At 41.4% G+C, this 23,160-nt stretch overlaps 1 protein-coding gene and 1 pseudogene across 26 annotated transcripts in view; both read right to left on the reverse strand.

Annotated features, from left to right (window-relative positions):
• Positions 1 to 23,160, reverse strand: part of DST (dystonin) — a 471,247-nt gene that overhangs the window by 114,112 nt on the left and 333,975 nt on the right. For 18 of the 26 annotated variants that reach the window (XM_044253404.1, XM_044253203.1, XM_044253186.1 and 15 more), the window contains 10 exons: positions 16,721 to 22,192; positions 16,443 to 16,592; positions 16,084 to 16,299; positions 15,749 to 15,898; positions 14,263 to 14,496; positions 12,880 to 13,032; positions 11,097 to 11,330; positions 10,381 to 10,647; positions 7,036 to 7,584; positions 5,564 to 5,740 (listed from right to left, as the gene is read on the reverse strand). In XM_044253404.1, the coding sequence (XP_044109339.1) occupies positions 5,564 to 5,740; positions 7,036 to 7,584; positions 10,381 to 10,647; positions 11,097 to 11,330; positions 12,880 to 13,032; positions 14,263 to 14,496; positions 15,749 to 15,898; positions 16,084 to 16,299; positions 16,443 to 16,592; positions 16,721 to 22,192 (7,602 nt within the window). The remainder of the gene's footprint in view (positions 1 to 5,563; positions 5,741 to 7,035; positions 7,585 to 10,380; positions 10,648 to 11,096; positions 11,331 to 12,879; positions 13,033 to 14,262; positions 14,497 to 15,748; positions 15,899 to 16,083; positions 16,300 to 16,442; positions 16,593 to 16,720; positions 22,193 to 23,160) is intronic. The other 8 variants (XM_044253351.1, XM_044253329.1, XM_044253339.1 and 5 more) reach the window with 1 other exon arrangement.
• On the reverse strand, positions 11,509 to 11,636 carry LOC122897250 (annotated as a pseudogene).

A 23,160-nucleotide genomic window follows, 5' to 3' on the forward strand; every position in this document is an offset into this window, starting at 1 on the left:
AATCTTGCTGCATTTGTGAAAATACAAAACCAAACAGATACAAAGCTCACCCATAGGGATCTTATAGTCTATATCAGCAACTCGTTAAGTGCTACTGGAAGCTGAGAGGAGGCTAAGTGCAGAGGGAAATGAGGACCGTTCTCCATGCTGGTGGTACTGGGCTGGGTCCTGAGGAAAGTATGGAAGGAGGTAGGTAGAAGTAGGGAGGACATGTCCCTGCAGAGTGGACAAAGATAGGGACTGAAATATCACAGGACAGGGGAGGGTCCCAACCAGGAAGAAAATGTGTCTGGGTGAATAAAGAGCAACAGGGCTGCCTAGCTAAAGAGGCTACCTTTCATCCTGCAGCAATGGAGAGTCGTTCAAGGATTCTGAGTATGGGTTGACACACTCAGAGCTGTGCTAAGAGAGGGCTAAATTAGTAGCACTGTGCGGGATATGTGACATGAGTAAGAAATGAAGCAGAGAAGCCAGTTGGAGCAATTTCAGCAGGAACAGAGAGAGCCCCTTCTGGGCTGGGAAGACAAAACTGGTTACAAAGTTGAGGAGGGTCTCTTGATAACTGGTTATCTAAAGCTGTGCTTTGAGATACGGCAGACACAAACTACATGGAACTTTCAAAATTTAAAATTAATTGAAATCTAATAAAATTCAAAATTCAATTCTTCAGTTGTCTTAACCATATTTCAAGTCCTAAGTAGCTAAGGGTAATGAGTGGTTACCATGTTGGAGACATTATAGAATATTTCCATGGTCACAGAATGTTCTACGGGATATCACTGCTTAAGGAGGCAGGAATAAGGAAAAAGAAGAGACAAGAGAAGCATCTAGTGTTTTTGAGCTGAAGCAATTAATGGAATTCATAAGCAAAAGTGGGAGCAAGTTTAGGAACAAAGGAGAGTTTAGGAATTTATGACTTCAAAGAGCTCTTAGGAACCTCACATAGAAAGAAAAACAAAACAAGAAAACTGGGGAAGCTGGAAGTGGAGTGACTCTGAACACAGGCTAGAACTAGACATAAAGCTCTGGAAGCCGAAGCCCCACAGCGAGACCACCAGAGCTGCAGGCACTAGAAGAGGAGGCCAGGCGGAATCATGGACAGTTCTTAGACGTACGTGCTGAGAAAGAAAAAAGAACAGATGTCATCAAGGAGGTGGAAATGGGACTGGAATAATTCTGTCCCAATGGAAAAGGTTGACAATGCTGTTTGCTTCAGAAAGGATATCGGAACTCTGGATTTGCTGAATTGAGGCCCCCACTTCTCTAAGTACAAGTGGCTCAGCAGTTGCAACAAAGAGACAAGAGGTAGAGGCAAGAACCAGAGTCTTCCAGAAGTCTGGCCCCGCATTCCTAACACCTCTGACATATCTGTGTCCAAAAAGGCTGTCCACCCGGGCCCCGTGTCTGGCTTTCACTTCACTGGAGCTACTCAAGCTCTTCTTTCAGTCTCACACTCAGATTTCAAATTCAAATTCCCATATGCCCAACTGTAGATGAACTCATCCCTGGCCAAGGGCCCAGGTTTCCAACTGCCTCTTGATCATTTCCATCTGGGTGTAAACAGTCACCTCCAACTCAAAACACTGAATCTGAACTCATTTTCTCACCCCTACACCTGCACTCCTCCTGTTGCAGCTCATGACCCAAGCAGTAACTCTGAGCTTCCTTCTGGACGCTCCCTCAACCCTCCTTTCCACATGCAAATCCACCACTGGGCCCTGACAATTTTACCTATTTAACGTGTTTTTAAAAGCAGGCTGCTGCTCTTTATTTCTGGATCACTGCACTCAACTGAGAAAAGCATCCTACCAAGCCCCCTGCCTCCAATCTCTTCCCCAACATAGCTCCCCCCAGTGTGTTCTACCTACAATACATTCCTGGACCATACCGCTCCTCTCTTTAAAATCTTTCAGTAGCTTCCCACTGCCGTTATAAAAACAACAGACTTGAGCCTACAATGACATATATCCCTTAATTCTACCTTCAATCTCATCTTCTTCCACCTCCTGTTTCAGAAATGTCCAAAAACACAGTTGTTTTGTAACTATTTGCTCAAGCTAGACCCAACATTTAACATCTCTATATGTTAACCTTCTCACACTACCCATCCCCCCATCATCCTGAGCCTGGCTCTTGTTCACCTATTAACAGTCAGCTGGGAAACCCCCTAACTTTCTCTTTACCCCTAGTTTGCAAGAATTCCCCCCAGGGGCTCCCATAAGTACCCTGTGAATAATACTGGATTTGTCTCTTAAACTAACTTCTTTGAGAACAAGGAATTTATTCTATTCTACTTCCTTTTCACTGCCCTACACAGTGCTTGGAACACTGAAAAAGCTTCTAAAAGAAGTAAATGAATGAAAAGTAAATAAGTAAAAACATCAGGTGTAAGATCCCCAAAGATCCTCTTCTATTTCTGCCTTCATTTCAGACTAAAACAAATGCCTACAGCCAATGGCAAATAATTCCTCAACTAATTTTCAGATTCAAATAATTTAAACGACATACGGGCAGCCCATATATGTCAAAAGGCCCAGCAAGCTATGGCCGAAGTGGGATTTGTGATCTGTGTACCAGATCCTAAAATTGTCCCAAGAGGCCAAAGACTCTGTATCAGAGTAGATCTGTCTAGGAAATCCTTTTACAGGTTTAGTTACAGGACAATTCCTCATGACAGGAACCTTACCTAGAACCAGGCTGAAGTCCAAGCCGCAGACACAGTTTGCTGGCACTGCATACTTATTTAAGAGATGAAATAAGGTTATGAATACCTCCAAAAAAGGTTTTTTTAGAATATGAGTTCTCCAAGGGGAGAGGCAGAGTTTTAACACCTTTGTGTCTTCACAAAGCCTAACAGTAGGCCTAGCACATAAACATCTACAGGATAGATACCTGTGAAAGTCAGCATAGTTCTACAAAATGTTCAGTACCAACGTCGGCCCGACCTATCATCCTAAAACTTAGAAATGGATCACAAGAGAAGCACTTTATTCTTCATCTCTTCTTTTCAAAACATCCCATGCCTTTTCTCTCCATAATTACACTCAAGTCAACAATTATTAATCCCTAACATGTATCAGGTTATAACTTAACGAGGGCAGAGGTTTACAACAGAGCTCCAGAATAAAATTGCAAACTGAAATATGTACCATATGTAGTTTTTAATGGATTTCAATGAAATCAAAACATAAAGAAGCATCTACGACAAGGGGCTACTGAGAGATTATGACCTTGGTCTCCTCCCCTGGACCAGAAAAGTGTGAAACTTATAAAGGACACTTGTCCAAGACGCAGGAGCCACCTGGCTTACAATATCCCTGAGCTCAGTGCAAATGCTGACACTGTCAGTCAACACCACCCAGCTCCACGCCTAGTCCCGAACCGAGGCCTCTAAACTGGTCCCCAAATCCTGTCTTTCTGTGCCTGGTATGGAACCGCAATGTTTTTTGTCCACGGGTCTTTCTGGAAGCAGAGCTTAGAGTCATTACAGTTCAGTTCAGTGGTATCAGAGTGCTGCAACACAGCCACCAGTCGCTAATAACAATGTGCTATTGGGCAGTAATGTGTCAAATGAACCAACTTGGATACCCCCGAGTTACATTTATTATCCAACAGAATACGCTAGTATTGTAAGTGTAGAGAAAACTGAATTTTCTGTGGTAGTCTTATGTGTTTATATTACTGCCGAAGAAAAATAATTTTTAAATGTTAATAAAAATGAAAGAAATGGAAAGTGCCCAATCCTCCTAAAAATGTATCCTTGCTACACACTGAGATCATCTGTGAGGAAAATAAGAACATATGCCAAGAACAACTTTAATTGCACATTTAATTTTTAAAATTACGCTGTGGCTTAGTTAGAATTAATTCTCTTTTGAGACATTGCTCTCCTCTTCAATGTTCCTTTGGCTGCCTGATGACCAGAAGAATCTTCTTCCACGGCCCATACCAAGAAAGTTTTCCTCTGACAATTAATCCAGGTATTGGTTTAACTTTAAAACTACAGCATCCTTTTGGGTTCTTCTTTTTCTTTTAGCTCTAGTTTTAGAAAAATTACTTTCATATAGGGTGGACTCAGTTTCCTGATAAAGACCTTAACTTAAAATGTGTTGTTTTTAGAGTATACACTTTCCTATATTAAAAATACCTGACTTCTTAACTAAATGTCATGTAGACAATCTTCATAATTATTTTAAGCTATTGGCAATTTCTACCAAAATACTGGTCTTTACACCACAGTCTATCCTTTGCCCCTACTACATACTCTGTTCTTGGACACATGATCAAGTGGGACCAGGAAACTTAATTAAGACAGACTGGTTCTTGTGCTTGTGGAAAGAATAAGTACAAACAAAAAGGCCCAGGACTGGTAACACACACCCAAAGGAAGGAAGCCACCCCCGGGAGCCCGTGCCCCCAATGGGGTGCCTACCTACAGCAGGACCTCTCCCTGGAGCCTCAGGTGACACTGGGTAAATGCTGCAGCCCAGGAGAGAAGCAGTGCCCTCTGTCCTACAGACAGTTGTAGCTAAGGCTACAACTTAGCTTTCTTCCAACCACAGGCGGCCAGTCTCAGACAATACCTAATGTTAAGCTCCCTTGACAAGGCACCTGTTTTCCCTAGTAACAACAGCATGAGAATGGCTTCTGATTCTGTAACTCGCAGATGCAGGTGAATTCTGGAAGGCAGCTGTTTAACTGGCAATACTGTGATGACCTCCTAGCAATGGCAGCAATGACTGCTACCCACCTGCTAAAAGGAGACACAGAACTGATTTATGAAATGAAACTTCCAAACTCAAAATCATTGGTCATATGGAACAGGAGCAAAGTACTTCAAAAATGATCTCCCACCACATTAAGATTCTAAAATGTGCTTTAAATTAAGATAGAGAGACTCTCTCTCTGCCATTGTGGGTGTGCTGAGAGTTCCTCAATTATGCAAGTCTGACATCAAGCCTGCACTTCTGAAGGGGCAGGCAGACTTCCTGAGAACTGTGCCAGGCAATAACGGCAGTTTATCCCTCTAAAAATCATGGGGATCCTCAACAGGAACACCAGTCCTGGTCCTCAGAATGGAACAATGACATCCCTTCCTCCTTTCCACCTGTTCGTTCTTGAACACACCCTCATTCAGTACCACCTTTGGACTACACAACTCTTGTAGGTGAGGGAGAGATAGCCAAGAACAAAAGAGAGAAAACACCTGCCTTCATGGGACTTACTTCCAATGGAGGAGAAAGACAATGAACAAAATAAGTAAGTATAAAGATGCTTATTTGGTCAGGGAAATACAGATTTTTCTTTAGGGAGGAAGGAGCAGTGGGATGCAAGCCATAACAGCAGTGTCAACCCATTCACAACAGTGGAAAACACAACCTCATTAGAAAAAGAAATTAATGGACTGTGAATTAGAAAGAGAAGTATGTTTCCCATCCTCTGTTCCATTTCCAAAGTAAAACGCTCACAAAAGTGTGGGGGGAGCAGAATGCTTTCAAGACAACTAAAGGGCTGGATCGCTCACTTTTCTCTCTGCCTCTCCTTCTCGGTCTCCTTCTCTTACCTTGGTCTCCTCTAACTGCCTTTGCAGATTTTTAGGGTCCACAGCGATGGGTTCAGATAAGTGTTTGCTCGCTGTGACCTCACAGGCCTGGAGCCCAGAAAGAAGTCCACATGAAGCTTCTTCGTAGTGTTGATATTTATCCACCAGGTCTTTAAGGTTATTCCCAAGAACATTGCACTAAAAAACAATAAAAATGAAAACTCAGAAGAAATGAAGGGTGGAGGATTAAAATCCTACTGTATATGTGTTAAAAAACCATAGGACCTACGAGTTAGGCAATTTGGAAAACACCAGAGTTCAACCAAAGTTAGGGAAAAATGATAGGACTAAGATATTTTTCCTTCATGTGAAGAAGTATCTTCAAAAAGTAACCATAAAAATGAAGAGATAGTCCTAGATTTATACCAGTGCAAAAACATGTTTACAGGGGCTGGGTCTCATCGCCGAATGGAGAATTCAGGTATCAATCACCAAGGGAACTAACCTACCGGACACATTCCAAGTTTTATATACCACATGGATAGCTATGTATTTGATGGAAAAGTTTTCAAAGTACTTTATAAATCACTTCTATGTCACATTTGATGGAAAAGTTTTCAAAGTACTTTATAAATCACTTCTATGTCACCCAAGACTGAAGTTGCACAAGCCGGGCAAATAATCTAGAGCAGAATGGAGCAAAGGCCAATAATCAATGATGCTCCTCAAACCATTTGTGTGACTCGGTTAGTCTGTTCAGCTTATACTGTGAAGAGGGAAATGTCTTCTTAGTTCTACGGGTTTTTGTATTTTTTTTTTTTAACAAAAGCCTTCTGCTTGTGCACAAGGAGAAGCTGAAACAGTCTGTTAGCTGGGAAGCATTACAAACAAAAAAGTGTGAAGGGAAAATGATATGACGTGAAAGTTTGGTTCCAAGCCTGAGAAGCTGCAAGTCAGCAAGCCACGCTTCAGGTCCGGAACCAAAACACAAATGCCACCTGGTGGTCAGATCGGATATTGGCGTTTTAGAGTTAAGGCCGTCTGTAAACCACTTGCAAAAAAACCTAAATCGATACCTTGAGGCTCTTAACTTTCAAACACGTTTGCTGAGGTAAAGCAAATGAGTAAGAAAAAGGGAATGAGGATGAAACCACCTCATGTCCTCTGCTTCAGTTCTTCGCTTTCTCACTTGTAATTCCAAAACCAAAGTGGAGAGGACAGGGCGAAACTATAGTCACAGGCTAATCTCCCCTTAAAAATAAAATTACCTTTGGGGCGCCTGGGTGGCTCAGTGGGTTAAAGCCTCTGCCTTTGGCTCAGGTCATGATCCCACGGTCCTGGGATCAAGCCCTGCATCAGGCTCTCTGCTCAGCAAGGAGCCTGCTTCCTCCTCTCTCTCTCTCTGCCTGCCTCTCTGCCTACTTGTGATCTCTGTCTGTCAAATAAATAAATAAAATCTTAAAAAATAAAAAAATTTAAAAAAATAAAATTACCTTCGAGTAGAGAGACCTGAACCGATCGGTGGCATGATCCAGTTTGCCCTGGACCTCTCTGTGGGTCGCCGAAGTATCGATGCTTTCCTGGGCAGCCTTGCTGCTGCCACTTCTCCTGCTGCAAGATTTGGCTGCTTCTAACACTCTGTTTCCAGAAATCGTGATGTACCTCAAGTCCCCTTTGTGAGAAATGACATCCTCTGAGAAACTCTTCTGCCGCTTCAGCTTGGTCAGCAAGCCGCCGAGGTCGTCTGCGCCTGCCTCCAGGTTTTCCAGCTCCTGCTCTGACTGCTGCAGCCAGTGCTCGAACTCGCTGTAGTCGGCGTCGAACTTCTCCAGTTCCTCCTGCAGAGAGTGAGTCAACTTCATCTTCTTCTCCGACTCGGCCAGCGCGGCCTCATAGTGTGCTTTCAGTTCCTTCATGTTCTTCTGCAGTTTCTCTTTCTCCTCGGGAGACAGATGGTGGCCCTGTGTATCGAGCAAGGCTTGCGCAGCCTGAGTGGCCACGAGGACAGCCTGGTGCTGAGAGGCGATCTTCTCGTGTCGGGCCTGCGTGAGAACACATCAGCCGGGAGGTCAGAGCTGTGACAGGGTTACACAGAGGAAGCTGTTGGGGTCCCCCCAACCCCAGTCACCTCAGGATGGACAGACTTAAATGAGCCACAGGCCGGTGACTGGATTCTCATGAACCTCACCAAGGTGCCCTGTATTTCCCTCATGTGCGCGCATTTCAGAAGAGCAGACTTGACCATCCTAATTTCATTTTTATGGAGATTTTCTAATCTTCTCTAAAACAGCCCTTAGATAGTCACAGAAGATAAGTACTGATTTTGAGAAGTTTGGAAAAAATGTGATGAATATCTCTTCCAATTGAAAGACAAGCACCTACAGTCTGATCTCATTCTAGTCACTGCTTCCTGACAACCATCCCGAAGGAACTGATCCTGTCTTAAGCTAACTACTGAGCAACAAAATACAACATTTTTATTAAGAAATGATCCTGAGAAGACACTTAAGAAGGAAAAAGAGAATTTGTTAATTTGAAGGCTATAAAAACACTAGGACAACAATTAAGCAAGAACAATACACCTTCGGAGAAGCCCAGACAAAGTTAGAGGAACATACACAGTCAAAGGGAATACTGGAGCTACTGGGCTTCACTGGACCTCAGCTTCCTACGTGAGGAAAAGGAGACAATGAGTCCTACACATCCTAGGTTTGCCGACACGAGTCCATGAGATCATGTGTGCAGACTCCTTCCTGGTAAGCCCGGCATATGCCAGGGATTAAAATCCACTCTAAAAGCAGAGAACGGGTGTGCAGAGCTACTGCGTCCTCAGCCTTCAGGGCAGCTGGGCGGGTGTCAGGTAGCTGGAGTCTCTTTCTCTCCAGCAACAGCAGCTGCTTCCATTCACCCCAATATCCATACAACTATGGCAAAAAAGATAAGAATCCTTTGAGGTAATTTCCAAAACTTCTCATAATGGTTCACAGGGAGCCAATGTAATGATAACATTACCTCAGAGCTCTCTGACTATTTGGTCCACCCCCATCCCCACTCCAGGAACTCCAGTGTCTCAAACCACTACCTCTACCCCCACCAAGTGAGGCACATTAGGGGCTTTTTTCCCCAGGTCTTCTCATCTGGTAACAGCTCTTCCCTCAGGTATCTCTCGCACACATCCCCTCTAAGTCTTCACGCAAATCTCATCGTCTCAGGGAGACCTGCTCAGAAATGATCCTATTTAATGCTGCTAAGTGGTTCCCGACCCCATGCTCACCCACCCATACCAACTCAACTTACTTCTTTTAGCAAAAGATCATTACCTTCTAACATCCCATATTGTATAAAATTTAGTTATTAATAAATATCATCCTCACTATCCTCACAGGCAAGCACCATGGCAGGGAATTTATTTTGCTCACTGGGAAATCCCATGCACCTAGAACAGTGTTAGCACCAAGGGCTAATAAGAATAACTATGCTATGAAATAAACAGGACTGAGAAGCATTGTTGTAAGAAAACTGTTCACTTATAAGTCTGATCCCCATCAGTCAGCTGAGAACAGACTCATTAATATTTGTATTCTATCTATAACAATGCCTGCCACATCATGGACACATGATATTTTTGTCCAAAGAACTTTTCTCCCACAGACTATGTCTTTGACATTTGAGCTATAACCATAGATTGCCCTCCAGTGGGTCCTCCGCACATAGGAGGTTAGACATATGGAACACCTTATAAATGATCTGATCCATCCCCTTCCTTTTATAAATGAGGAAATCTGGGCTGAGGGAAGAAACCATGTGGCCTAGGACATGTGGCACAACTAGAAAGTACTGGAAACAGAAGCCCTGGCCAGGCCCTTGGGCTGTTTCTGAACTCTGTCAGGACATTAAGAATTCCTAAAGCACTTTCAGAGACCCATATCCTTAGAAGCAAAAAGATCAGAAGGCAAACATCATGCTGTGGCTAAAAACAAGAGCTTTCCTATGAGGCCTCTTTATGTTTGAATCCACCCACTGGTATTTTCACTCATTGGGTCAAGTTACTAACCTTTTCCGACTTCTTTGTAGCTGACTCATTCCTAAAGGAATTCATTAACTTTTTCTTTTTAAGAGATAATTACAGTAAGGTTCTGGAATAGCCCCCATAAACTATGAATACAATAAATACTTCCACTCTTCTTCTTGTTTGACTTATATTTCCTAGAGTATAAAAACCTTCTATTCCAAGGACTCCAAAGACAAAGACACGGAAGAAAACTCCCAAAACTGCAAAGGGGCCTCCAGTCTAGTCATCTGATTTTGTGACGACAAAAGCCACATGCTGAAATAAAATGGTCAGTTATGTGACACTCTGAAAAAGGTTTTCAAAAGTTGCCTCTGCTCCAGCGCTAGATGTGTACACTTGGACAAGCGACTTCACTTCTGTACGTTCCAGTTTCCCCACCTGTGGAATGAGAATGCAGCCCCCCACTTCCAAGGGAGCAGGGGGCCAGGGGGACTCAGGGTGTTCAGATGGGAAGAGCTGAGAAAGGAGCCTGCAGGGTCCACCATAACTGTTATCTATTTGCCGTTAATTAATACCAGCTATCATTCTTTCTATAATTCTTCACAAATTTGCTCCAGTTAGAAGAATGCCACATCTCATGACTTAGTTCTCATTGTTTCTTGCTTAGAGTTCTCACAGCAACTTATATCTGACACAATGATGCACCCTAGAAGGTGGGGCTTTACTGTCAGTGGTCATTAAGGTTTCAAGAGAGAACTCAGGTGCCCCATTTCCACAGACCTAAGAGACAGAATTTGACAATATCACTCTGTTTAAAACAACAAACCTTAACTTTCTGGTACTGCTGGTTCAGATTCTCCTCAGTGGTTCCAACTTGTCCATCAACATCAGTTTCCAACAGGTTACCATTAACCTCATCCTCCTCTCCCATCACCGACGTGCCATCGCCTTCTTGAAAATGAGTTCCGTTCTGTTCAATGACCTGTCTCTGTTTGACCTCTGCTCTGTCGGAGTCTTTGTCCACATTGGACAGCCAGTCCAGCAGGTTTTCTATTTTGGTTTTGCTCTCTTCCAGTTGCTTTGCAGCTGCCACCTGGAGAGAGGAAGTTCACAGGAGGTTTTCTATATGCTGGCTGAGGCACCAGTTTTAAGACATTCCAAAAGTAAATATTTAAAATCATTTAAAATTAGAGTGGGGGTACTAAAAATGGACACACACTGAAAACTGAACACAGTGAAATTAAACCTTAGAGTCACAGGTAGTTACTGGGCATTCTGAAATTTTAACTAAAATTGATTGAGTCTCATGCATTTCCCAAGTAGAAAGCCTGACAATCCCACTTAAAAAAATTTTTTTTAAGTTAAAACGAGTTTTTCAAACTTTCTATAATATTTGGCCAATTATATGACTGGAAACCCATCATTCTCGTCTCTGGTACTAATCATTGCTTACTGGCACCTGATACCACTTAAAACTTCAAGTAGCTGTTGCACTAATCATCTTCAACAAAGCAACAGTGTACTACATATTGGAATGAGGACCTTTTCAGTTTCTTCTTTGATTGCTGTTGTCACAACTTTATCCAGCTCCTTTTTGGATTGTTCTGCCTTTAGATTAAGCTGTTCACACTTAAACTTGGCTTCATTGAGTTTTTGCTCAATCAAAGCTTTATCTTCTCGTGATAGCTTTTCGCCATTCTCTTTTAAGAATTTCTCCGTATTTTTCACTATTTCTGCCAAGGCCTGTGCACTTCCTCGCATATCTTTCTGTAATTCCTTATAACACAAAAGAAAAAAAAAACTCTTATTAAATTATTACCTACTTAATTCTACGAGAGCTGTAATTCTAAAACAGGGAGTGAGCAGAGAAGAATCGAACACTTATTTATAGGTTGAAAACACAGAGTCAATCTGAGTTGGTTTACTTAAATCACAATATTCAATTTAATGTGAAATCTCAAACGACATTAAAGAAAGTGTGAGATTTTCATATTTCTAAAACATAAAAATTTATGTTTCAATTAGCAATAATCGCGCCTCGGATAAACCTCATTGGCTACGATACTGCCACTGCGCAACATGAACTTCAGGAGCGTGTAGGTGGCTCAGTTGGTTAAGTGCCTGACTCTTGGTTTCAGCTTGGGTCACGATCTCACAGTCCCGGGATCAAGCCCGGCCCTGGGCTCCACACTCAGCGGGGAGTCTGCTGAGGATTTCTCTCCCTCTCCCTCTGTCCCTCCTCCTGCTCTGTCTAAAATAAATAGATAAATCTTTGAAAAAAAATGAATTTAATAATATAATCTATACAAATTTGCACACACCAGATATTATCACACTATATGAACACATTTATAGGAGCTTTTAAAGACATGACACTACTATTTGCTATTTATTCAGTTTCTAAACATTTATTTTTTAATATATATTTATTACTCAGGATAAAAACAAATTCTCCCAGTGAACTAAGATAACTTCTTCTAAACCCCAAGGCTCTCTAATATGCAATGTTTGCTTCTTTGTCACAGTTGCTAGGAAGCTCAAAATTAAGATCTCTCCTCAGCAGTTATAGCTTCGCTCCATCTAGATTTCCCTATGGAATTTTTCTCTTCTTTTCCTCCTTTACTTTGTGTTTTCATTCTCCAAATTATCCTGTGTTTGAACTTCCGCAATATTTTTCCGTATTTTTAATTTAAGCTTTATCAAATCATTCTAAGTATTTGAATGGAAAGATATACTACTTACTGAGCCAGTACTATGTGCCATTAACTGTGCTAGTCACTTAATTAACACACAGCATTTGCTCAACTCCTACAATCAGTGAGGTATGACCAACAAAGAAACTAAGGCTTGAAGAGGTTCTTTATAAAGCTAACAGTGTGGAGTATCTTGCATTTGAACCAAGAGCTATCTAGTTATCATGAGAATGTTCTTTCTCCTGACACCAAAATCAAGCTATCTTTACCTCTCTTTATTGTTTGTTCATGTGATGAAGAGGGACAAATTGTGGAGAAAGATGAAAGGAATAGGAAGTTAAGAAAGAGAAAGAACCCAGACAAATGGCTACTGTACAACTGAGTGAGCTGGCCTTAAGGGGAGACAAGTTTTAACTCCTTACGCAAGGTACTTCCATTAGCAACCTCCTTTACAGCGCCTTCCCTCAATATCTCACCAACACCAGTCAAGAAAATTATTGGCTTTCTTGAAGCTGGAAATGTAACTCTTAGTATCAACTTGAAAGCTCACCTTGGCTCAGAATAGCTGACATGACTTGCTAATAATACTATTAGTATCAACAGAAACCTGCTGATGCAAAACCAAATTTTACCTCCTGCTTGGACTGATACTTCTTTAACTCAGTTGTGCCATCTCCAATCACGAAGGCTTCCTGGTGACCAATGAGGCGGTTTTCAGTCTGGGTGAGGAGATCGCATATTCCTTGGAGTTTCTCTTTGTACTCCTGCTGACGTTCTGCCACGATCTAAACAGGGCAAAATCAAAGCACCTTAGATGTGTGGTCATAAACTCACTATTGTGATTCCTCCTTATGAGAACACATTTTGCAAGTTCTGCACATTGTACAAGTTCTAACTTCAAAATCAGAACATATCTTGCAAGTTTTTCTGTGTATGCTGTAAACATGATAGCAGTGGGGTACATATGGAGCAAGGTGACACAGAAAGTAAGAGCATGTCCCGTATACAAAGAAGGAGCTCATGTTCGGATGAAACTGCTCAGGAGAATACTGGCCATGCATATGGGTAAGAGATGGAGCTTCTGACCCACAGGAAGGAACATTCCATGTTCTTAAGCTCTCGAAACCTGCGACACACACAATTAATTCTGCAAAAGGATATCAAAACAGAAGTTAGTTGTGGTTTGTCTGTTAACGTATCTGCTATGTGTACTTGGGTTATCATGCGGAAGACAACGCCTAGGGGCTTCAAGAAAAACTAAAAGGAGCACTGCATGCAATGTTTTTACTTAATTACTGTGCCTAATTCCACTGCCACCCCTCTGCTCACTACTGCTATTAGATGTAGCACTCTAATATAATTCACTCGATCAAGAGATTAATTTGGTAAATCAGTACTAATACTCACACCTTTCCTTTTCCTACTATTTATACACTAGTTATGCATCTTATACCACTGATCATGTTTCCTAGAAGCCCAACACATGCCAGGCAAGTAAAGTACTATATGTTCTATAGTCATTCTTTTATTAGTGCTCACAGTACTACCAGGTAAGCACGGTTACTATTTCATATTTACCACTGAGACAACCATGATTGAGCGATGTGCCCTAGGTCACACATGACTGAGGGTAGCTGGGAGGTGAGCTCAGCCACTCTGACTCCAGAGCCCATGCTCCATGCTGCTGTGCCCTCCTTCCTCCCAGTGGGAAAAGATACCTTACTCTTCTTTGTCCATATGTTCATCAATTTATCAAAATCTGAGTGCATCCATATTTCCTATTCCCCCCCCAAAAAAAATCAAGACTCCCACTTAAAAATGGTGGTTTCATGGAGTCATAAAAATTAAAATAAACTATAGCATTCTTGTGGAAAACAATATTCTTATATATTCCAGCATCTCTCCATTATACCCTGTCCACTAACTGCCTTTCTGGATCCCGGGGTTTCCACATAACACGTTTCACACAAAAGAACTAAAAACAAAGAATTCCAGCTCCACAAAGAAAGGCAAACCTTCTGATCATCAAGGTCTTGTTCTAGCTGTAACTGAGTCTTTAGGTGCTCTACCCGGGCAGTTACTGATTCCTGCACATCAAGAAAACACTTCTGAGTGGTATTTAGGAGCCTCAGGAGTTGTTTGCTTTGGCTGGGAGACAGGTCTTGTGCACACTCAGAAATGAAGAACTGCACATCAAGGGCAGTGGCCTCCAGCTGCACTTTGGTGTGTCCAAGGTCTTTTAACATGTTCTGTGAACAAAACAGTGCAAGTTATAAAATGGGAAGTAAGCCATAATATAAAACTTGTATTGATAATATTTTAAAATATCCTTCTTCTGGGACGCCTGGGTGGCTCAGTTGGTTGAGCAGCTGCCTTCGGCTCGGGTCATGATCCCAGCGTCCTGGGATCGAGTCCCACATCGGGCTCCTTGCTCGGCAGGGAGCCTGCTTCTCCCTCTGCCTCTGCCTGCCTCTCTGTCTGTCTGTGCTTGCTCTCTCTCCCTCTCTGACAAATAAATAAATAAAATCTTTAAATATATATATATCCTTCTTCTATCAGGGACTCAAGGTTTTACTGACATGTTTTCATGATTCGGTTAGTCAAAAATCTATTCAGCACCTGATAGTGGATGGTAATGATGAAATTATTTAAATACTATGGTACTTAATATTATATGGGAAGACAATTTCTCTAAGAATTTTTTTTTAATTTCTCTAACTTATTTTTTAGAGAGAGTGTGCAGGAGGAGGGACAGACGGAGAAGAGAGCATCTCAAGCAGACTCCTTGCTGAGTGCAGGGCCCAAAGAGGGGCTCAATCTCACAACCCTGAGATCATGACCTGAGCCGAAATCAAGAGTCGGATATTTAACCGACTGAGCCACCCAGGTGCCCCTCCTCTAAGAATATTTTAATCTTTTCATATTTTAATACTTTAATCTTGCCTCCATATCACATTTAAAATGTTTAACTGTAACAAAAGATAAAGACCCAAACTTACATAGATTTGGCATGTTAAAGGGGAAAATAAACATTAAAATATTCCTTGTTAATATTGACAATATCCATGTAATTGTGGTTTCACATAAAATGAGCCAATGGGGAATCTGAAACATAAATTCAACGAACTACAATTTCAGTTTTCTGACTCAGGCCAGGAGCCTAAGCATCATTCATGAGGCATGCTATTCAAGTTAAGAACTATGATGTACTTTTAAGACTAATTTAACAATTACATATTTATTTGACTAATACATACATGAATATAAATCTTAAGATGTCAGTGGTGGTAAGGCACTGATAAGGCAGTTGGGAAAGCATCAGAATGATAACCATAAGTTGTGATTATTTTATGGTTGTGCTAGTTATGAACAAACATCTCTTAGAGACAAGGAAGGAAATAACCCTTTAAGATTTAGCAGTCATGATTGTTCCTGTAAACAGTTGTTATATTAAACCTGAGGTTTTTAAATGTACTTTATCTCATTTGTTTTGATACTTGCCTTGAGAAATTCCAAACTTCTCTTCACATGTTCAGCGTCTTGTACATTCACAATCTCAATATCCTTCACAGACTTGCTCTTCTCGGATATCCAAGATGAGAAAGACTCCAGTTTCTGTAGAAATTCTTCATGGGAAACTGCTAGTTTAGACTAGAAAATAAAACCATGTGTTCATTTCAATTACCAAATTTCAAATTCCTACAAAAACTGGCTCTGTTTCAAGGCTCTAGCAGTATTAAAACAAAAAAGACTTCATCTCATGACTAAATTTTCAAATAATCAAATATTCTTCAAAACTCAAATTCTGACTTGGCGTGAAATGCTTCGATGCCTACCATTTCAGAGTCAATTGCAAGCATGACGTGTTTCATTCTTTCTGAAGACACACTGCTGAGGGAAGAGAAAGCAGTCTGCAAATTTTGGTGGCTAGTCCGCAATTCCTCCAGCTGTCCACTGGGGAAGTCACTGGGAAGAGACTCTAAAAACTCTTCTGCCAACTTCACATCTTTTCTTAAAAGAACAGCAATTGGAGCCAATCCCAATTCAAACGTCTGCGAAAAACAGATATCCCAGAACCATTCAGTGAAAACACCAACCACAATCCATTCTAAATATAAGAGTAAAGCCCAATGCTCATTTTTCCAAATTAACACCAGCTGACAACCGTTCGTAACAGGCAGTGGACAGTTCTTACCTCTAACTGTTTAAGTTGGTTCCTCAAAGCTTCCAGATTATTATCCAGAGACTCCTGGCTGTCTAAAGGGGGCTTCATATCTTGAAGTAAAGCCAAATACTCATGCATTTTTGATGTGTGCTGTGAACACTGCTGTAATTCAGTGGAAAACTAAACACAAATTTGGACACTTTAATTCAATAGCCTTTACATTGTTTTTTAAAGCAAATAAAATATATGGGGTTATTCCCAAATGTTTCATGCAGCTACTGCCATATAAAAATGTAAAATCAACTTACTTGTTCCACTGAGCTATCTCCAGACGTCATTCCTTTTGACCCTGAAATACTTTCCAAATGGTCTGGGGTATCACTGCATAGCTCCCCCAGCTTCTCATCGCTTGGCAATGCTGATGTACACACAGTCGAACTTTCTAGTCTAATATCTTTTATATTTTGTGAACTAAGGGAACAATGGTTTCCTTCTTTGCTTTTAAGATCATCAAGAACGGGTGACTTTTCATCCACCATCTCAGGAGTAGTGGGTGATTTTTGATTCAAGTCACTGACCTGTTCCACCTTCTCTGAGTACGTGTCAGCCAGCAGCTTGTAGAAAATATTTTCAAGTTGCAATGGATCTACTTTAGAGGTTATACCTCTTTTCTCTAGCTCATACTCCATCTGGGTTAATTCTTTTATCAATTCAAATGCTCCAGTAATTTTCTGCTTATACTGATTTTGCCTAAGTATATCAAGGAGAAGCTCAGACTTCAGATTTGCAATATAGAATGGATCATTGCTGCTCTCTGCTTTCAGTTCTGGTGAGTTGTTCACGGGGGAAACCCCAGAACAGTCACCAACTTCAAAGTCACTGGGCACACCAGATGCTTCATTTGCCAATTGTGATGTGCTAACTCTTTTAATTAAGTTTTGAAGTAAAGTTTTGGTGTCTGCACAGACTGAAGATTCTTCAACCTCTTGAGGATTCATGGGGCCTTCTTCCAGTATACTTTTTAAGATATCCTTTACATCCTCAACAAATACCTGAGATAACTCAGGAAACTGAACCTCCTTTTCTTGGAGTCCTAGAGACAAGGTGTGTTCCTTTTGCTGCTGTTGCTCAATTATTTCCACCCTACTGTTAATTTCTGATAATGAGCAGTCTGTGCTTAAAGGGCTCCTGGAGTTACCATTTCTTACTCCATTTGTGCAGAGTTCTGGTGGCACAAAATTGTTATTTTCCCCCTGGTCTTCCACACTTCTAGGAGGTAAGATTGACAGTGTGCTTTCCTTCCTTTCTGGTGTGAACTGAGCAATTCCTGTTCCCCCTTCTGAGGTACTTTCTTTAGTACAAGGACCACTCTGTTGGGCCATCTCATTTAGAGGTGAGATTTCCTGGGTAAGAGTGGTCTTCTCTTTTACATCATTTACTCCAAACTGTACGTGCCCCTTCACAGCAGGGGAAGCTGTTAGAACACAGCTTGGGATACCTTCACTGGGTTTTGAGACATCCTTTGCTTTTACATCTTTTGTACAATGTTTTAAGTAAGTGAATAGGTCAGAGTCTTTCTTAGGCCCATCAGTGAATGAATCTCTCTCAGTTCTTGTATCCCCTTCGGACAACAGAATGTCTGAAGTCATGTCAGCACCGATCACTCTGGAAACTGAGGAGTCAAATATTTCTTCAAGATTCTCAAACTGAACAGGACTTTCGCATACCACTGTCTGTGGGCTCTCTGGTTCATCTCTAAGAGTTACACTTACTTTTTTCAGGCCTCCTTTCTGATTATGTTCTTCACTGTCTGTGATTTGTGGAAATGGACACTGGTCATTACCTAAAGCAAGACTCCCCATCGTACCTTCATTAGACAAAAGTCCAAGATACCTATTATCTTCTTGTAGACCTTCTCCTCGCACCTCTCCTTTACCTGAGCACACTTTATGAACTGGCGTTTCGTCTTCTGTTAGTATACTGCTTTGGTCGCCTTCCTTTACAATTAGACCTCTTTCATTTCCTTGATGCTCCTTGGCAGTTATAGAGGCTATGGATGACAAACGGCTTTCCTCAGCGGGCTTTCCCATTAAATCGGGCTCAGAACAAATGATAGCATCAAAAGATGAGCAGACTGGAAGGGTCACATTCTTGGAATATGGATCTCCACCTTTCACAGAGTCAGTAGATTCTGGCCCTTCGATCAACTTAATCTTCAGGTTCATTAGATCGTTATCTACTTCAGAAGTTGAACAGGTATCAGTATTGTGTAAAATAGCTACCGAGCCAAAGATGTCTTCTGATTCAGCATCTTTAGTGATTGGCAACAATATATCCTTAAGGGCCAGCTCATGATTCAAAGGATTTTCTGGGCTTTTTCCAACAACCTCAGTTGTATATTCTTGAAGGTTGTTTCTTTCCATAACCAAGCTCCTTATACTAGTTGATTCTAGCTGTAAAGCATTCACACCTTGCTGGTTTTCTAAAAAACTGCAGTTGTGCATTCTATCCAGGAGAATTCTTTCATTAAAACTCTGACTGTCCTGAGTGTTTTCCTTTTCACCTACTGCAGCAGCATGCAACTGGCTATCTGTATCTTCAGGCTTATCCTGGCACCAGGGCTCCTCACTGTCACCTTCTACTCCTTCTTCATCATTGCCATCATCATCATCATCATCATCACTGTCATATACATAATCCCCATAACTTTCTCCACTTTGCATAGAATCTAACTGCTCAGTCTCAGATGTAAATTCTTGTCCAGTTATATGTTCTTCTGTTCTCCCTCTCCAACACCCAGTGTCATCAAATTTTAACGAAGCACTAAAGCTCTCTTTTCTTTCTCCAATTTCATAATCAGTCGATGAGTCAGACTCATCACCTTCAAGGCTGTTTGAGCTTTCCCTTTCTGATACAGTTTCCAGCAATGGTCTGTTGCCCTCGTGTGAGCCAACTGAACCTGAATGGATTCTCTCACCAAGATCGACTCCAACATTCTCGGTAGCCATGAGAACACCCTGGGGAGAGTCTGGGCCTCCCCTCACACTTAGGCTGTCAACCAGTGCCCCCTGGGCTATCACAGAACTTCCATTCTCTCTTGAAATATCATAAAATCCATCCCCAGAGGGAGAAACCCCATCAGTTTCCTCTTGCAGTGTGGCATAGTCCTCAGGCTGTAAACAATCACGATCGTCCCCTTCCAGAAGCATAGAATCATGGTCGTCATCTTCAAACAAGGGAGTATCATAAAAATCATCTTCACTGTCAGTGTCTGTTTCTGTCACACTTGGCTGATCATCCAGGAGTGATGTTTCATAGTCGCCAGCACCAACAGTTCCTTCAAGCAGCAGTGGGCTGCAGACAGGAGATGAGCCCTGCGGGGTCATGGCACAGGTGTCCTCTTCCATTTTGGACCCAGATGGCTTGTCTTCAGGTTTCTGTGAAGAGGCAGCACCCAATTTTTCCTCTTCGCCATAAGTTTCTGAAATACATTTATCATCGCAAGACTGGACCTGAGGAGGACTGTCACCTTTATTTAAAGGTTTCTGTTGAGAGCGTTCTCCCTGTAAACTGATATTGATCGCTGCAATTCCCAGAAACTGCTCTTGAAAAGTCTCTCCCATTCGTTGACCTGACAGCTTGGTTTGGTCACTGAGGGGCGATGTGGAGTCTTCACATTTATTTCCATTGCTCTCTAGGGTAGGTAGGTCATTAAGGCTTTCCTGGTCATTCCTCAATTTATCATGACTTAGCAAGGCACTCAGCCTGGGAGAATAGTCAAAGATTGTCAAATCCCTGCTTATATTACCTTCATTCTCTTTTTCATTCAAGTCACAGATCCTACTAGTTTTTGATCTCATAATAGGATTTGTTATCAAATCACTTGCAAAGTTTTGAATATTTTTAGAATGACTACATTCACCGACATGTTCACTTGTTCCAACTTGACCTTGATTTTCACTGTTTTTAAGTATGCCTTCAGAGTCTTGTCTAAGCATGCCAACTGCTACAAGCCCAGGCTGTGTTGAATAGGATGCAGAATTGGAAACACACACACTGGATGAAGTCTTGACTATATGATCAGTTGTTATTCTATTTTCCAGGTTTTCTGACTCACAGAATTCACTACTGGTAATGTTATTTCCCATTTCATTAAACTCTTCATCTATGGCATGCTTTCTATCTTCAGGGATTTCTTTATGCTTAGGTTCTCTACAATGCCATGTACCAAAATTATTCGGCGAAGCTAACCTGTCATTCTTTTCTTCACTTGGAGCATTATTCAGAAAAACACCAGAGAGTCTTAAGGTATCAAGACATTCTTTGATGGGTGTGCCCTCAAATTCTGCACTACAGCCTTCCAGCAGCATCCCGACAGCCTCATTCAAGTCTCCATCATACAGCAAGAGCCTCTGCCCTGTGTTTGCATCCATATAGCTATTTATCATCAAATAAGACAGAAATAATTTTTTAGTTTGTTCTGAGCTCTGAGTTGCCACTGGCTCTTCTCCATCAAAAACATCCTCTTCTTGCCTGTAATCATGGACTGTGGATGGTTGGAATTTACAGAAAGAGAGCCATCTTCTGGCATTTTTACAAGCTTCTAAACCCCCCAAATCTGGCATTTTATCAGGCAGTATTATATTTTTCAAAATCGATGCTGTGTTATTATCTATAATTCCCAGCTGCTTAGCAACATCCAAACCAATGACTTGAGAAGTTTCTGGAATATAAAGAGCAGCTATTTTCTGCCTGCCATTCAGGATTTTGTATGCCAATTCATTTGTAATCAATTCTTGCTGCAAGGAAGACGATGTAGGAAATATTTCACCAGAGTGAGGCCAAATGAGTCCAACATAGCCTCGCTGAGCCTCTAGGACCAAAAGAGCACTACTTGAAGTAATTAGATCACACTGGACCGCTTCGTCCACCGTCAAACGTTTAGGAGGGTCTGAGTGGATGATTCCACCTGTTTGAACCTGATATGTGAGAATACTGTTAGCCATGTCTCTGTCAATCACCCCTTCTGCCACAGCTTCTTCAACGGTCATTCTCTGACCAGAGCTGCAACTGATGAGACCCCCGGAAAGAAGCTGTGCACCTAATAACCTAAACATGGTTTCACGGTCTATAAGACCTTCATGAGCTGCCCTTAAAATGCCTATGTTTCTTCCACATTTTAATGTTATTCTGCCTCCTTCTTGCGGTCTCACAGGTAGAAGCCGCAACCCAGTGTTTTCCTGTAAAATACTTCTTTGTATAATATCTGCTAAAGACACCTTCTCAGCAGTGCAGGGGTCAATAAGATCTTTACATGTGTTTTGCCTTTCCAGGACTTTAGAAAATAGTGCTGAGGAAACCAGGTTCTGTTGGAAAGCCTTCTGCAGGGTCAACTGTTCTCCTGTGGCTGGAGTGACTAGAAAGCCTGTGGAAAGCAGTATCTCGAGAACTCTGATGGCCATGGATTCTGATATCATGCCTTGGGCCAAAGCTTCCAGCACTGGAATTGTGGGAGATGACATAGTAGAAATGATCTCCTTCACTTGATTTAGTTCTTTGAGTTGGCACAAAACTTGCTCATCAATAAGGCCATGACTTGCAGCATCTTGGAGGTCAAAACATTTTCTTAATTCTGGTGAAATGAGACCAGAAATCATTAGCTGTGTCTCAAGCAACCTGATTCCTGTGTCATAGTCTAGAAGGCCTCTTAAAACGGCCTGAAAGACGGAAAGTACTTCTCCAGTTGTCTGATCAACGGTGCCACCAATCACTTTATCCAGCTGAAAAGAGAACAGAAAATTCTCAGATCAGTCAGTGACCCAAGGGTGGGCAGAATTTCATGAAACTTAGTTTGCATTTTTTTAAGAAATAAATACACTTCAACATAAAAATCCTCTACTTACCAAGGCGCAGCAATGCTGTGAATGTTAGGCAGCTCAAATGCACAAGTGATCTATGTCAGTGATCTATTCAACAGCACAGGATGTGATAAAAGCTTTGAAAACAACATGCATCTGTGAATTGAAAACTTAATATTGTGTACATTAACAAGGTTAGTGAGGACACAACAGAGTAAATGATGATAGTGAGAAAACAGAACACATACCTAAGAAGGCAAATCATGCTCTCTGCAACTGGGTGAGATTAGTCGACTGACATGAGAGAGAGAACCAAACCCCATGCTATTGATGTTTACAGCATACAGACTTCTTTGCAGACAGTAAAAAACTAATGAACCAGAAAAATTGTTACATACCCCCAAAATGTGACAAATACTGTGTGTAGTATTCCAGGGAGTAAGGGAATTGAATACCAAGATAACTTTTTCAACACTGAATATTATGTTGAATATTGTGAATATGTATTGTCGAGTTTCAAAAGTTTAAAGAAGACAGGCCAAAATTTAAGTGATTCCTGTTACATTTTAAGAAGATGCTAGGGCATCCTCACTATAACAAATGGCCCAGTATTCCTCCAGTAAATCTCACGGTGATCTCTGAAAATGAAACTAGTGCATAACACTCTAGTGTCATCTTTAAAGATGAGTTGAAGCTATTTTATAACATATTTATATAGTAAAATACCTAATACAGCAGTAGAAGAATGGCTTTTAAAGAGAAGAGTTAGAAAAATGAATGATTCTTTTCTTTTACCATGCAAGGCAGAGATTAAGATGTCACAGAAACTGATGACAGCAAGTGTAAGACTGCATTTAATAAACAACACTGAGATCTCTAAATACTTAAAT

The sequence above is a fragment of the Neovison vison genome, chromosome 1, assembly GCF_020171115.1.
Source record: "Neovison vison isolate M4711 chromosome 1, ASM_NN_V1, whole genome shotgun sequence".
NCBI classification, from domain to species: domain Eukaryota; kingdom Metazoa; phylum Chordata; class Mammalia; order Carnivora; family Mustelidae; genus Neogale; species Neogale vison.